The 14,958-nt window shown below is 37.2% G+C and overlaps 2 protein-coding genes across 2 annotated transcripts; both read left to right on the top strand.

Moving 5' to 3' along the window:
- Positions 1 to 1,104: 1,104 nt before the first annotated feature.
- On the top strand, positions 1,105 to 2,028 carry LOC141395115 (uncharacterized). The gene has a single exon (XM_073970563.1). The coding sequence runs from the start codon at positions 1,105 to 1,107 to the stop codon at positions 2,026 to 2,028; it is 924 nt and encodes a 307-aa protein (XP_073826664.1).
- A 6,968-nt stretch (positions 2,029 to 8,996) lies between these two features.
- On the top strand, positions 8,997 to 14,254 carry SP555 (SPRY domain-containing SOCS box protein SP555). Its single transcript, XM_073970564.1, has 2 exons — positions 8,997 to 9,629; positions 13,401 to 14,254. Exons 1-2 carry the CDS (start codon positions 8,997 to 8,999, stop codon positions 13,650 to 13,652), a joined length of 885 nt encoding a protein of 294 aa, XP_073826665.1. The 3' UTR covers positions 13,653 to 14,254.
- Positions 14,255 to 14,958: the final 704 nt, after the last annotated feature.

Below are 14,958 nucleotides of genomic sequence, written 5' to 3'. Positions count from 1 at the left end.
CATTAAAACAAATCAAAGTTGTACCATAACTAAATAATTCCCCTTTTTTGTGAAACAAAAATCCCCTAAAGCTCGTAACAAACATATGTAGTTCTTCCCCTCTTTCTCGTATGGCCGGCAAGTCATCCAAAGGATAAGAGGGGGTTGTTGTAACATTGATAATGAAGCTATCACATTTACAACCCTCAAAGACGATATTTTGCTGTAAACATGGAAAACCTGTAACAAAGAAAGCCGGCAATAACGACAACAACTAACAACAAAACCAAAAATGATAACAAAAACATAACGTGACTAAAAAGGAGACAGCAAAATAAGGGAAAATATAAACATATGGGGGTGAAAAAAAATACAACTGAAAACGGCAACACAAAATAGGAAACAGAAACGAGTGATAAAGGCGACGATACGGAACCGAACGATGATTACGCGTTTACATTTGCGATAATAAGGGTGGTTGGTGGTTGGCTCGAGACCGTTAACCATATTCATGTTGGGACTTTGCAGTTCCATTCAGTTAGCTGGTAGTACGTGGAAGAGAAGGAACACACAAAGAATAGTCGTGACAAACAAATTAGGTGTTTTCTTTATCAAGTTTATATAAAACAATTAAAATAAAACATATTTATTTGTAAAAAACAAAAATGGAGGAAAGAGAAATTTGAAGTGTGGACTAAAAAGAATAAGAAAAAGTTTTTAAACATTGTGAAAAAGATTTGTTGAAATTCCAGAATTAGTGTTCTTATTGGAAAATTTTGCACTTGTCTTCTTCTTGGTGCATACATACGTGTGTATATACAAACATATATTCAGGAAGAACAAGCATAAGAAACTTATTAAGTAAAAAAATAGAAAATGAAAAAAGAAACACAGTGAAAAAGTAAGACCGCTAAATGTTAAAAAACCAAAACCACCCCTAAGACAAAAAAAACAAAAAAAAACAACCCAACGCTGCAGTCAATCAAAACTAAAGCATCACCCACCCCAGCAAGAAAAACAAAATCAAAAAAAAAAAACTAAAGGGCGCCCAACATCACACAACTTCCACATGACTCCACGCTTCCTTCATCGCTCCTCCATTGAACTTCTGGAAATTTTGTCTGAATGATTATCGTTTTGTTGCTATTCTTCAAATCCATTTGTCTCTACTGTCAGCGTCTGGTTTTGCACATTCACGACCGATGGATAAATCCGAAAAACGCACGCCTCATTAAAGAAGCCGCCGAAGCCAAAGGTTCCAAATTCCATTTGGAAGATTATCGTCAATCGCGTAAAGCGAAACGTAGACGTCACACAACAGCTGGCACCGGCTCATCCCACTATACCCCCTCAACGGCCGCATCCACGGTGCTAAGTTCACTAGGGACACGAGCGGAAAATTGTCGCTTTTGTGCAAATACACCACAGGGTTATTGTCGTCATCATTTCCATTTGCAGGAACTGCAGGTACACAAACAACAACAATCGATTTGGTGTCCCCTAAGTGGTGGACTACTCGGCCGTAATGTGGAATACAAACAATTGAGGAAAATTAAACGAGAATTAAAAAGGACTCTACATCATCAGCAGCAACAACAGAGAACAGCAGATCCAGTGTCGGGTGAGACAAGTAGCCGCTCCTCAACGCTATATCAGCCAGTAGCTCAAAACGATTCAGAGTCGCTTTTTGATTACGACGTTACACCTTCATCTTCATTACAAGATTCGGGTTATCAAAGCATTGCAAATCACAACTCAACACCTTCAACACCACCCGGACAACAATATCCAGAGGAAGGCGTAGGAGAAGAACAACAACAGCAACTACTGCCTGAAATATCCCTACAATCGTCACAGGAATTTTTAGATTTACCCACACCAAGTGGTTCTTCATTGGTGGAGACGACTTATAGCTTTGAAACTTGCTGTGAAACACCAGTGAGCACCACAACATCATCCATTGCCGTTGCTGCAGCACTACCCAGAGTAGCCTCGAATCATAGTTTTGTATCCTGTACCAGTTCAACTATATCTACATCACATTTGTGAAGCGAATACGGGAGGGTAAGTGGCATTAATTTTAACAGAAAGCAAAATCTTTAAAAAAATCCACTTTTTTTAAGCACGTTGCTATGTGTGCTCCAAAACATCTTTAAAAAATCCACGTTTCTTGAGCATTTTGGGTGCTCCAAAAAATCTTTAAAAAATCCACGTTTTCTGACCACTTTGTGTGCTCCAAAAAATCTTTAAAAAATCCACGTTTTCTGACCACTTTGTGTGCTCCAAAAAATCTTTAAAAAATCCACGTTTTCCGACCACTTTGGGTGCTCCAAAAAGTCTATAACAAATCCACGCTTTCTGACCACTTTGGATGCTCCAATAAATCTTTAAAAAATCCACGTTTTTTGAGCACTTTGGGTGCTCCAATAAATCTTTAAAAAACCCAAATTTTCTGACCACTTTGGGTACTCCAAAAAATCTTTAAAAAATCCAGATTTCCTGACCACTTTGGGAGCTTCAAAAAACCTTTAAAAATCCACGAATTCTGAGCACTTTGGGTGCTCCAAAAAATTTGTAGAAAATCCACGTTTTCTGAGCACTATGGGTGCTCAAAAAAATCTTTAAAAAATCCAAGTTTAGTGACCACATTGGGCGCTCCAAAAAATCTTTAAAAAAATCCACGTTTTGTGGGTGTTAAAAAAATCCACGTTTTCTGGGTCTTAAAAAAATCTTTAAAAAATCCACGTTTTCTGAGCACTTTGGGTGTTAATAAATCTTTAAAAAATCCACATTTTCAGAGCATATTGGGTGTTAATAAATCTTTAAAAATCCACGTTCTCTGGGTGCTCCAAAAATCTTTAAAAAATTTGTATAAAATCAAATTTGTCTGACCACTTTCGGTGCTCCGAAAAAAACTTTAAAAATTCCACGTTTTTCGACCTTTTTGGGTGCTCCAAAAAATTTTTAAAAATCCTATTTTTCCTACAATTTGGGTGTCCAAAAAATCTTTAATGAACCCACGGTTTCAGAGAATTTAGGGCACTCCAAAAAATCTTTAAAAAATCCACGTTTTCTGCTCGAAAATATCTTTAAAAAAAGCCACGTTTACTGACCACTTTGGTTGCTCCAAAAAATCTTTAAAAATACACGTTCTCTGACCACTTAGGGCGCTCCAAAAATCTTTAAAAAGGCCACGTTTTCGGAGCGCTTTGGGTGCCTCAAAAAATCTTTAAAAAATCCACGTTTTCTGAACACTTTGGGTGGTGCCCAAAAATCTTTAAAAAATTCACGTCTTGTGACCTTTTTGGGTGCTCCAAAAAATCTTTAAAAAATCCACGTTTTGTGGGTGCTCCAAAAAATCTTTAAAAGATCCACGTTTTCTTACCACTTTGGGTGCTCCAAAAATCTTTAAAAAAATCAAGGTTTTCTAATCATTTTGGTTGCTCCAAAAATCTTTAAAAAATCCACTTTTTCTGACCACTTTGGGTGCTCCAAAAAATCTTTAAAAAATCCACGTTTTCTGAGCATTTTGTTTTCTCCAAAAAAGTCTTTAAAAACTCCACGTTTTATGGGCACTTTGTGTGCTTCAAGAAATCTGTAAAAACCCCCTTCTTATGAGCACTTTGGGTGCTCCAATAAATCTTTAAAAAATCCACATTTTTTGAGCACTGTGGGGGCTCCAATAAATTTTTAAAAAATTCGCGTTCTTTGAGCACTTTGGGTTCTTCAAAAAATCTTTAAAAAATCCACGTTTTCTGACCACTTTGGGTGTTCCAAAAAATCTTTAAAAAATCCACGTTTTTTGACAAATCTTTAAAAAATCCACGCTTTCCGACCACATTGGGTGCTGTAAAAACCCCCTTCTTATGAGCACTTTGGGTGCTCCAAAAAATCGTTAAAAAAATCCACGTTTTCTGATTACTTTGGGTGCTTCAAAAAACCTTACAAAATCCAAGTTTTCTGAACACTTTGGGTGCTCTAAAAAATCCACGTTTTCTGACCACTTTGGGTGCTACAAAAAATCTCTTAAAAATCCACGTTTTCTGACCACTTTGGGTGCTCCAAAAAATCTCTTAAAAATCCACGTTTTCTGACCACTTTGGGTGCTCCAAAAAATCTCTTAAAAATCCACGTTTTCTGACCACTTTGGGTGCTCCAAAAAATCTTTAAAAAATCCACGTTTTCTGACCACTTTGGGTGCTCCAAAAATATCTTTAAAAAATCCACGTTTTCTGACCACTTTGGGTGCTCCAAAAAATCTTTAAAAAATCCACGTTTTCTGACCACTTTGGGTGCTCCAAAAATATCTTTAAAAAATCCACGTTTTCTGACCACTTTGGGTGCTCCAAAAAATCTTTAAAAAATCCACGTTTTCTGACCACTTTGGGTGCTCCAAAAATATCTTTAAAAAATCCACGTTTTCTGACCACTTTGGGTGCTCCAAAAAATCTTTAAAAAATCCACGTTTTCTGACCACTTTGGGTGCTCCAAAAATATCTTTAAAAAATCCACGTTTTCTGACCACTTTGGGTGCTCCAAAAAATCTTTAAAAAATCCACGTTTTCTGACCACTTTGGGTGCTCCAAAAATATCTTTAAAAAATCCACGTTTTCTGACCACTTTGGGTGCTCCAAAAAATCTTTAAAAAATCCACGTTTTCTGACCACTTTGGGTGCTCCAAAAAATCTTTAAAAAATCCACGTATTCTGACCATTTTGGGTGCTCCAAAAAATCTTTAAAAAATCCACGTTTTCTGACCACTTTGGGTGCTCCAAAAAATCTTTAAAAAATCCACGTTTTGTGACCACTTTGGGTGCTCCAAAAAATCTTTAAAAAATCCACGTTTTGTGACCACTTTGGGTGTTCCAAAAACTCTTTAAAAAATCCACGTTTTCTGAGCACTTTGGGTGTTAAAAAATCTTTAAAAAATCCACGTTTTCTGAGCACTTTGGGTGTTAAAAAATCTTTAAAAAAATCCACGTTTTCTGAGCACTTTGGGTGTTAAAAAATCTTTAAAATATCCACGTTTTCTGAGCACTTTGGGTGTTAAAAAATCTTTAAAAAAATCCACGTTTTCTGAGCACTTTGGGTGCTCCAAAAAATCTTTAAAAAATCCACGTTTTCTGACCACTTTGGGTGCTCCAAAAAATCTTTAAAAAATCCACGTTTTCTGAGCACTTTGGGTGCTCCAAAAAATCTTTAAAAAATCCACGTTTTCTGACCACTTTGGGTGCTCCAAAAAATCTTTAAAAAATCCACGTTTTCTGAGCACTTTGGGTGCTCCAAAAAATCTTTAAAAAATCCACGTTTTCTGACCACTTTGGGTGCACCAAAAAATCTTTAAAAAATCCACGTTTTCTGAGCACTTTGGGTGCTCCAAAAAATCTTTAAAAAATCCAAGTTTTCTGACCACTTTGGGTGCTCCAAAAAATCTTTAAAAAATCCACGTTTTCTGAGCACTTTGGGTGCTCCAAAAAATCTTTAAAAAATCCACGTTTTCTGACCACTTTGGGTGCTCCAAAAAATCTTTAAAAAATCCACGTTTTCTGACCACTTTGGGTGCTCCAAAAAATCTTTAAAAAATCCACGTTTTCTGACCACTTTGGGTGCTCCAAAAAATCTTTAAAAAATCCACGTTTCTTGAGCATTTTGGGTGCTCCAAAAAATCTTTAAAAAATCCACGTTTTCTGACCACTTTGGGTGCTCCAAAAAATCTTTAAAAAATCCACGTTTTTTGGAGCACCAAAGTGCTCAGAAAAAATTCACGTTTTCTGAGCACTTTGGGTGCTCCAAAAAATCTTTAAAATATCCACGTTTTCTGAGCACTTTGGTGCTCCAAAAAATCTTTAAAAAATCCACGTTTTCTGACCACTTTGGGTGCTCCAAAAAATCTTTAAAAAATCCACGTTTTCTGACCACTTTGGGTGCTCCAAAAATCTTTAAAAAATCCACTTTTCTGACCACTTTCGGTGCTCCAAAAAATCTTTAAAACTCCACGTTTTCTGACCACTTTGGGTGCTCCAAAAAATCTTTAAAAACTCCACGTTTTCTGACCACTTTGGGTGATCCAAAAAATCTTTAAAAATCCACGTTTTCTGACCACTTGGGTGCTCCAAAAAATCTTTAAAAAATCAACGTTTTCTGACCACTTTGGGTGCTCCAAAAAATCTTTAAAAATCCACGTTTTCTGACCACTTTGGATGCTCCTAAAAATCTTTAAAAAATCCACGTTTTCTCACCATTCTGGTTGCTCCAAAAAATCTTTAAAAAATCCACGTTTTCTGACCACTTTGGATGCTCCTAAAAATCTTTAAAAAATCCACGTTTTCTCACCATTCTGGTTGCTCCAAAAAATCTTTAAAAAATCCACGTTTTCTGACCATTTTGGGTGCTCCAAAAAATCTTTAAAAATACCACGTTTTCTTACCACTTTGGGTACCCCAAAAAATCTTTAAAAAATCCACGTTTTCTGATCACTTTGGGTACTCCAAAAAATCTTTAAAAAAAATCCACGTTTTCTGAACACTTTGGGTGCTCCAAAAAATCTTTAAAAAATCCACGTTTTCTGACCACTTTGGGTGCTCCAAAAAATCTTTAAAGAATCCACGTTTTCTGACCACTTTGGGTGCTCCAAAAAATCTTTAAAAAATCCACGTTTTCTGACCACTTTGGGTGCTCCAAAAAATCTTTAAAAAATCCACGTTTTCTGACCGCTTTGGGTGCTCCAAAAAATCTTTAAAAAATCCACGTTTTCTGACCGCTTTGGGTGCTCCAAAAAATCTTTAAAAAATCCACGTTTTCTGACCACTTTGGGTGCTCCAAAAAATCTTTAAAAAATCCACGTTTTCTGACCACTTTGGGTGCTCCAAAAAATCTTTAAAAAATCCACGTTTTCTGACCACTTTGGGTGCTCCAAAAAATCTTTAAAAAATCCACGTTTTCTGACCACTTTGGGTGCTCCAAAAAATCTTTAAAAAATCCACGTTTTCTGACCACTTTGGGTGCTCCAAAAAATCTTTAAAAAATCCACGTTTTCTGACCACTTTGGGTGCTCAAAAAAAATCTTTAAAAAATCCACGTTTTCTGACCACTTTGGGTGTTCCAAAAAATCTTTAAAAAATCCACGTTTTCTGACCACTTTGGGTGTTCCAAAAAATCTTTTAAAAATCCACGTTTTCTGACCACTTTGGGTGTTCCAAAAAATCTTTAAAAAATCCACGTTTTCTGACCACTTTGGGTGCTCCAAAAAATCTTTAAAAAATCCACGTTTTCTGACCACTTTGGGTGCTCCAAAAAATCTTTAAAAAATCCACGTTTTCTGACCACTTTGGGTGCTCCAAAAAATTTTTAAAAAATCCACGTTTTCTGACCACTTTGGGTGCTCCAAAAAATTTTTAAAAAATCCACGTTTTCTGACCACTTTGGGTGCTCCAAAAAATTTTTAAAAAATCCACGTTTTCTGACCACTTTGGGTGCTCCAAAAAATCTTAAAAAAATCCACGTTTTCTGGCCACTTTGGGTGCTCCAAAAAATCTTTAAATATCCAAGTTTTCTGACCACTTTAGGTGCTCCAAAAAATCTTTAAAAAATCCACGTTTTCCGACCACTTTGGGTGCTCCAAAAATCTTTAAAAAATCCACGTTTTTTTGGGTGTTAAGAAAATCGTTGAAAAATAAACGCATTCTGACCATTTTTTGTGCTCCAAAAAATCTTACAAAAATCCTCGTTTTTTAAGCACTTTGGGTTCTCCAAAAAAAAATCTTTAAAAATCCACGTTTTCTGACCACTTTTGGTGCTCCAAAAAATCTTTAAAAATCCACGTTTTCTGACAACTTTAGGTGCTCCAAAAAATCTTTAAAAAATCCACGTTTTCTGACCACTTTGGGTGCACCAAAAAATCTTTAAAAAATCCACGTTTTCTGACCACTTTGGGTGCTCCAAAAAATCTTTAAACAATCCACGTTTTCTGACCACTTTGGGTGGTCAGTGGGTTTTCTGACCACTTTGGGTGCTCCAAAAAATCTTTAAAAAATCCACGTTTTCTGACCACTTTGGGTGGTCAGTGGGTTTTCTGACCACTTTGGGTGCTCCAAAAAATCTTTAAAAAATCCACGTTTTCTGACCACTTTGGGTGCTCCAAAAGAGGTTTTTAAAAATCTTTAAAAAATCCACGTTCGGGAGACTATGTTTGGGTGGTTATTGTTGTCAAAAATCCTAATTTTGTGGTCCCTTGAGAGGCTATTAATAATCTTTAAAAAATCCAAATTTTGAAGGCTTTTAATTTTTTGTTTTAAATTCTTGGGATAAATTATTGATCCTCTGATGAGCAGTTGAAATGTATATAAGCCCTTGATGAACTCGAACACATTACCAATGCCAACGAGCCAAATCTAAATCTCTATTAATGTCTTGTCCTGAATTTCCTTAATTTGTGAAATAGAAAAAATCAAACAAATGTAAAGAAATGTTTTTTTTTTATTCCTTTGTGGAGCACATACTGGAGGCTATCTGGTGCACAATGTGGTGGTGTTCCCATTCTAGGCCATAATTTATTACACAACTGCAAATACAAAAGCCTCAAACATTGTTGTTTCTTTTTTTTCATTTTAGGTTTGCCAACAAACTGACAAGAACAGCAACAAACAATAAATTAAAAAGCCTAGGAAATCGAGGACAACGGCCTCCATATGTTGCTGGCCAACAAGTAGAACAGAATAGTTGGCAAGCGAAAGTGTCCTAATTGACACTTGCAATTGAAAAGAGGAGGATACTCAAGGTAACATCCTAACATCTGTGTAGGCAACACACACACGCACTAACACACAGATTGTTGATCAATCTGGTCTAGAAATTGTAATATGAAGAGCTACGGAAACAATTTGTATTCACAGAAGACGAAGAAGTAGAAAACGAAGCAGAAGAAACAAATCTCTTGAGCATTCATCAACAACTAACAACAAATTGAATTACCACTTCAAAAGATAACTGAAGCAGCAGCAGCAACACTAACAACAACAATGACATCAAGCGATAGCAGTAGCAGCAGTGGGAGTGTCAGTCCCAATACAGCCACTTCCCCAAATGCCGCTTCACCTCGCCAACGTAAACGTTCAGTCCGTACAAACAATAGTTCCATATCGAATGCCTCAAAGCGGCTGAGCAGTAGCAGCAAAAAAGTCACAATACCTCTTGAACATGGTTGTGAAGACAATTGGACCTGGAGTCGTAGGCATCGTTCTAAGGAAATTGTATTGAGTGGTCAAAATGATCGCACCGTACATTTCCACCCCAACTGGAGTAAAGGAACGGCCGGTGTTCAGGGTAAACGCCCACTCAACAATGGTCGCTTCTATTGGGAGCTACACGTTTCACAGAGAATATTCGGTACAAGCATTATGTTCGGAATTGGTACGCGCAAAGCACGGCTACATGCCAACTCATTTCGCAATATGTTGGGTGAAAATGAACACGGTTGGGGTTTGTCGCATAAGGGTGTCCTCTGGCATAAGGGGGTGGCCCTTATGTATACGGAACGTTTTAAGGAGAATCAAGCCACAATTGTGGGTATTCTATTCGATGGCATAGAGGGTACACTCACGTACTATAAGGATGGCAAATGTTTGGGTGTGGCCTTTCGTGGATTGGATAAGGTAAGTGTGAAAAAAATTGAAAAGAATTTGGGGTAAGACAAGTGGATGAGGCTAGAGAAGCTGGTACAGCTATGTAACTCTCGTTTAGCTAGGGAACACTGGCTTTACCTTAGATTATTTAGAGACGACGGGGTAAGAAAGTAATTGAGCCTTTAGTAAGCTAGTGAACCTTGGGTGAGCTAGTAAATCTTTAGTGAACCTAGTGAATCTTTGGCAAAATAGTGAACCTCTGGTGGGCCAAGTGAGCATTTGGTGAACCGAGTAAACTTTTGGTGAACTACTAGTTGAACTTTGGTGAGGCTAGTGAAACATTGGTGAGGCTAATGAACCTTTGGTAAGCTAATGGTGAACCTTTGATGAACTACTAGTGAGCCTTAGTTAATCCTAGTAAATCTTTGGTGAGCCTAGTGAACTTTTGGTAAGCTACTAGTTAAACTTTGGTTAGCCTACATATTCTTAGTAAACTTTTGGTGAGCTAGTAAGCCTAGAAACCCATTGGCGAGGCTAGTGAACCTTTGGTGAGGCTTGCAAACGTTTGGTCAAATAGTGAACCTTTGTTGAGCCTAGTAAACTTTTTTGTTGAGCATAGAGAACTTTTGGTGAGCCTAGTGAACTTTTGGTGAGGCTAATGGACCTTTCGAAAGCTAATACTGAACCTTTGGTGAACTACTAGTGAGCCTTAGTTAATCCTAATGAACCTTTGGTGAGCCTATTGAATACTTTGTAAGTCTAGTGAACCTTTGGTGAGGTTTTTGAACCTTTGGTAAGCTACTAGTGAACCTTTGGTGAGCCTAGGTAACCTTTGGTGAGCCTATTAAACTTTTGTGCGCTACTAGTGAACCTTTGTTGAGCTTAGTGAATATTTGTGAGCCTCGAGAACCCTTGGTGAGCTACTAGTGAACCTTTGGAGAGCTACTAGTTGAGGTTTGGTGAGGCTAGTGAAACTTTGGTGAGACTAGTGAATCTTTGGTGAGGCTTGCGAACTTTTGGTAGAATAGTGAACCCTTTGCTGAGCCTAGTGAACTTTTTTGTTGAGCATAGAGAACATTTGGTGATCTTAGTGAACCTTTGGAGAGGCTAATGAGCCTTAGTTAATCTTAGTGAACCTTTGGTGAGGCTAGTAAACTTTTGGTGAGCTAGTAGGGAACCTTTGTTGAGCTTAGTTCATATTTGGTAAGCCCAGAAAACCATTGGCGAGGCTAGTGAACCTTTGGTGAGCTAATAGTGAACCTTTGATGAACTACTAGTGAGCCTTAGTTAATTCTAGTAAACCTTTGGTGAGTCTAGTGAACTACTAGTGAACCTTTGGTTAGCCTATATATTCTTAGTAAACTTTTGGTGAGCTAGTAGGGAACCTTTGTTGAGCTTAGTTCATATTTGGTAAGCCCAAATAACCATTGGCGAGGCTAGTGAACCTTTGGTGAGCTACTAGTAAACCTTTGATAAACCTAGTAAACTCTTGGTGAGCTACTAGTTGAGCTCTGGTGAGGTTCACTAGCCTCAGCTTGCGAACTTTTGGTTAAATAGTGAACCTTTTTTGAGCCTAGTGAACTTTTTTGTTGAGCATAGAGAACTTTTGGTGAGCCTAGTGAACCTTTGGTGAGGCTAATGGACCTTTCGAACTACTAGTGAGCCTTAGTTAATCCTAATGAACCTTTGGTGAGCCTATTGAATACTTGGTAAGTCTAGTGAACCTTTGGTGAGGTTAGTGAACCTTTGGTAAGCTACTAGTGAACCTTTGGTGAGCCTAGGTAACCTTTGGTGAGCCTATTAAACTTTTGTGCGCTACTAGTGAACCTTTGTTGAGCTTAGTGAATATTTGTGAGCCTCGAGAACCCTTGGTGAGCTACTAGTGAACCTTTGGTGAGCCTAGTGAACCTTTGGTGAGCTACTAGTGAATCTTTGTTAAGCCTAGTGAACTTTTGGTGAGCCTAGTAAACTTTGGGTGAGTTAGTAGTGAGCCTTTGTTGAACCTAGTTCATCTTTGGTAAGTCCAGAAAACCATTGGCGGGGCTAGTGAACCTTTGTTGAGCTACTAGTAAACCTTTGATGAACCTAGTAAACTTTTGGTGAGCTACTAGTTGAGCTCTGGTGAGGCTAGTGAAACGTTGGTGAGGCTTGTTAACATTTGGTGAAATAGTGAACCTTTGTTGAGCCTAGTGAACTTTTTTGTTGAGCATAGAGAACATTTGGTGAGCCTACTGAACCTTTGGTGAGGCTAATGGACCTTTGGTAAGCTAATACTAGAGCCTAATACTAATACTAGAGCCTTAGTTAATTCTAATGAACCTTTGGTAACGTTATTGAACCTTTGGTGAGCCTATTAAACTTTGGTGTGCTACTAGTGAAGCTTTGTTGAGCTTAGTGAATATTTGGTGAGCCTAGTGAACCCCTAGTGAGCAAAGTAAACCTTCTGCTAGCTACTAATATGCCTATTGAACATTTGTTGAGCTACTAGTGAACCTTTGGTGAGCCTAATGAACCTTTGGTAAGCTAATAGTGAACCTTTGATGAGCTACTAGTGAGCCTTAGGTAATCCCAGTGAAATTTTGGTGAGCCTATTGAATACTTGGTGAGTCTGGTAAGGTTATTGAACCTTTGTTAACCTACTAGTGTACCTTTGATGAGCCTAGGTAACCTCTGGCGAGCCTATTAAACTTTTGGTGCGCTACCAGCTAATATTTGGTGAACCTAGTAAACCTTTGTTAAGCCTAGTGAACCCTTCGCCAGCTACTAGTGAGCAAAGTGAACCATCTGCGAGCTACTATTGAGCAAAGTGAACCTTCTGCGAGCAGCTAGTATGCCTATTGAACATTTGATGAGCTACTAGTGAAACTTTGGTGATCCTAGAGAACCTTTAGTGAGCAACTATTGAACCTTTGGTGAGCCTAGCTTTTGTGGTCCCTTCAGAGGCCTTTAAAAATCTTTAAAAAGCTACGTTTTGTGGTGACTTCGGAGGCTTTTAAAAATCTTTAAAAAATCCACGTTCTGTGGTGACTTCGGAGGCTTTTAAAAATCTTTAAAAAATCCACGTTTTGTGGTTACTTCGGAGGCTTTTAAAAATCTTTAAAAAATCCACGTCTTGTGTGGTGACTTCGGAGGCTTTTAAAAATCTTTAAAAAATCCACGTCTTGTGGTGACTTCGGAGGCTTTTAAAAATCTTTAAAAAATCCACGTTTTGTGGTGACTTCAGAGGCTTTTAAAAATCTTTAAAAAATCCATGTTTTGTGGTTACTTCGGAGGCTTTTAAAAATCTTTAAAAAATCCATGTTTTGTGGTTACTTCGGAGGCTTTTAAAAATCTTTAAAAAATCCAAGTTTTGTGATCCCTTGGGAGGCTTTCAAAAATCTAAAAAAAATCCTAATGTTTTGGTCGCTTGAGGCTTTTAAAAATCTTTAAGCTGTTATTAAACCTTAGGTGAGTCACAATTGAACCAGTGGTGAGATACTAGTGATCCTTTTTTGAGCTACTAGTGAACCTTTGGTGAGCTACTAGTGAACCATTGGTGAGCTACTGGTGAATATTTGATGAGCCCAGTAAACTTTAGGTGAACATGAACCTTTTTTGAGCTTACTGAAAATTTGGTGACCCTAGCGATCCTATGGAGAGGCTAGTTGAGCTACAAGTAAACCTTTGTTGAGCTACTAGTGAACCTTTGTTGAGCTTAGTGAACCTTTGGTGAGCTAGTGAACCATTAGTGAGCCTAGTAAAGACAACATATCCTACAATATTTCACATTCTCATTACTCTCTCTCTCTCCCTCATTTGCAGATCAAAGAACCCCTCTATCCAATTGTTTGTTCGACAGCAGCCAAAACAGAAATGACCCTGAAAAGTACACGCAGCGACATTGGCCATCTGCAGGATCGTTGTCGGGCCGAAGTTATGAAACACATTAAATCAAAAACGGATTTAACAAAATTGAAATTACCCTCGATTATCACCAACTATTTGAGTGAAGCTTTTAATGATGCTGTACCGCTGCGGCAGGTCGACAACTATGATATGTTATTTGAGTTTTAAATGGATGGATGGGAAGCATGGACCAAAGGAAAGCAAAAAAAACCAAAAGGTATTCTAATGAAACGTCAAATGTAAAACGATGTTAGAAGGTATTTTTGTTAAGTTCTCTCTATTAGCAATTACTTGGAATAGAAAACTAAAATTAGAGCAAATACTTTATGGAAGAAAAAGTTAAGCATAACTTTCCAAAAAAGAAATACTACAACAACAAAAAAACAAACTGATGTAACCGTGAAGCTTGCAGTGCCATACTAAAACCTTAGCGAAGAGTTTTTATTAAGCAACAAAAAACTAAATTGAATAATAATAGTATTAACAAAAATGAGCTATTTTTCCACATTAGCGATTTCTGGCATCCATTTAGGTGAGGAGCAGCTTTTGTATAATCGTTACTTAAATGAAGTTATTGCAGAAAAGCAAAGAAGTAGTTTCGTTCTCCTATAAAACATTTTAAATTTAAAAATTAATGTTATATAATATTTGTATTATTTAATATTTCATAACAAAATTCTAGTCAGTTTCAGTTTTTTAATGTAAAAAAACAAACGAAAATTAATTGAATATTATTCTAGTCAAATGATTTCGACGAGATCTCCCAAAAATCAAGTAGCAGGCCAAGCTGGTGCAATATTGTGATATAAGTTTTATTTTTTTAACCTTACTTTTTTTGTTATTTATATTTTTACGAATTTATTTTGTTGTTTTTGTTATATACATTTGTTTTTATTTTTATATTTTATTTTAATAAATTTTATTCTATTTTTTATTGCTTTGTTCCTTTATTTTGTTACAATTTCATTCCAAACAGAAACAAAAACTGTACATAACCTACAAATAATATTCCAAGTCATTAAACAAACCTTTGCTGAGCTACTAGAGAACCTTCCTTAAGTTAGTAGTGACACTTTGGTGAGCTACTAGTGAAACTTTTGTGAGCTATAAGTGAACCTTTGGTGAGCTACTAGTGAAATTTTGGTGAGCTACTAGAGAACCTTCCTTGAGCTAGTAGTGACACTTTGGTGAGCTACTAGTGAATCATTGTTGAGCTACTAGTGAAACTTTGGTGAGCTACTAGAGAACCTTCCTTGAGCTAGTAGTGACACTTTGGTGAGCTACTAGTGAACCATTGGTGAGCTACTAGTGAATCATTGGTGAGCTACAAGTGAACTATTTTTGAGCTACTAGTGAAACTTTGGTGAGCTACTAGTGAATCATTGTTGAGCTTCTAGTGAACCATTGGTGAGCTACTAGTGAATCATTGTTGAGCTACTAGTGAAACTTTGGTGAGCTACTAGTGAATCATTGT

This window comes from Musca autumnalis, unplaced genomic scaffold (assembly GCF_047663935.1).
Source record: "Musca autumnalis isolate F117 unplaced genomic scaffold, ASM4766393v1 scaffold_2, whole genome shotgun sequence".
Classification (NCBI taxonomy): domain Eukaryota; kingdom Metazoa; phylum Arthropoda; class Insecta; order Diptera; family Muscidae; genus Musca; species Musca autumnalis.
Note: the sequence above shows the minus strand (reverse complement) of the source record. Positions and strands in the feature narration are given on the sequence as shown.

Excerpts from the sequence above, each read along its gene's own strand:
- LOC141395115 (XM_073970563.1), top strand. The coding sequence starts at position 1,105 with ATGATTATCGTTTTGTTGCTATTCTTCAAATCCATTTGTCTCTACTGT.
- SP555 (XM_073970564.1), top strand. The coding sequence starts at position 8,997 with ATGACATCAAGCGATAGCAGTAGCAGCAGTGGGAGTGTCAGTCCCAAT. Across the intron at positions 9,630-13,400 it reads CCTTTCGTGGATTGGATAAG|ATCAAAGAACCCCTCTATCC; the intron begins GTAAGTGTGAAA and ends CCTCATTTGCAG.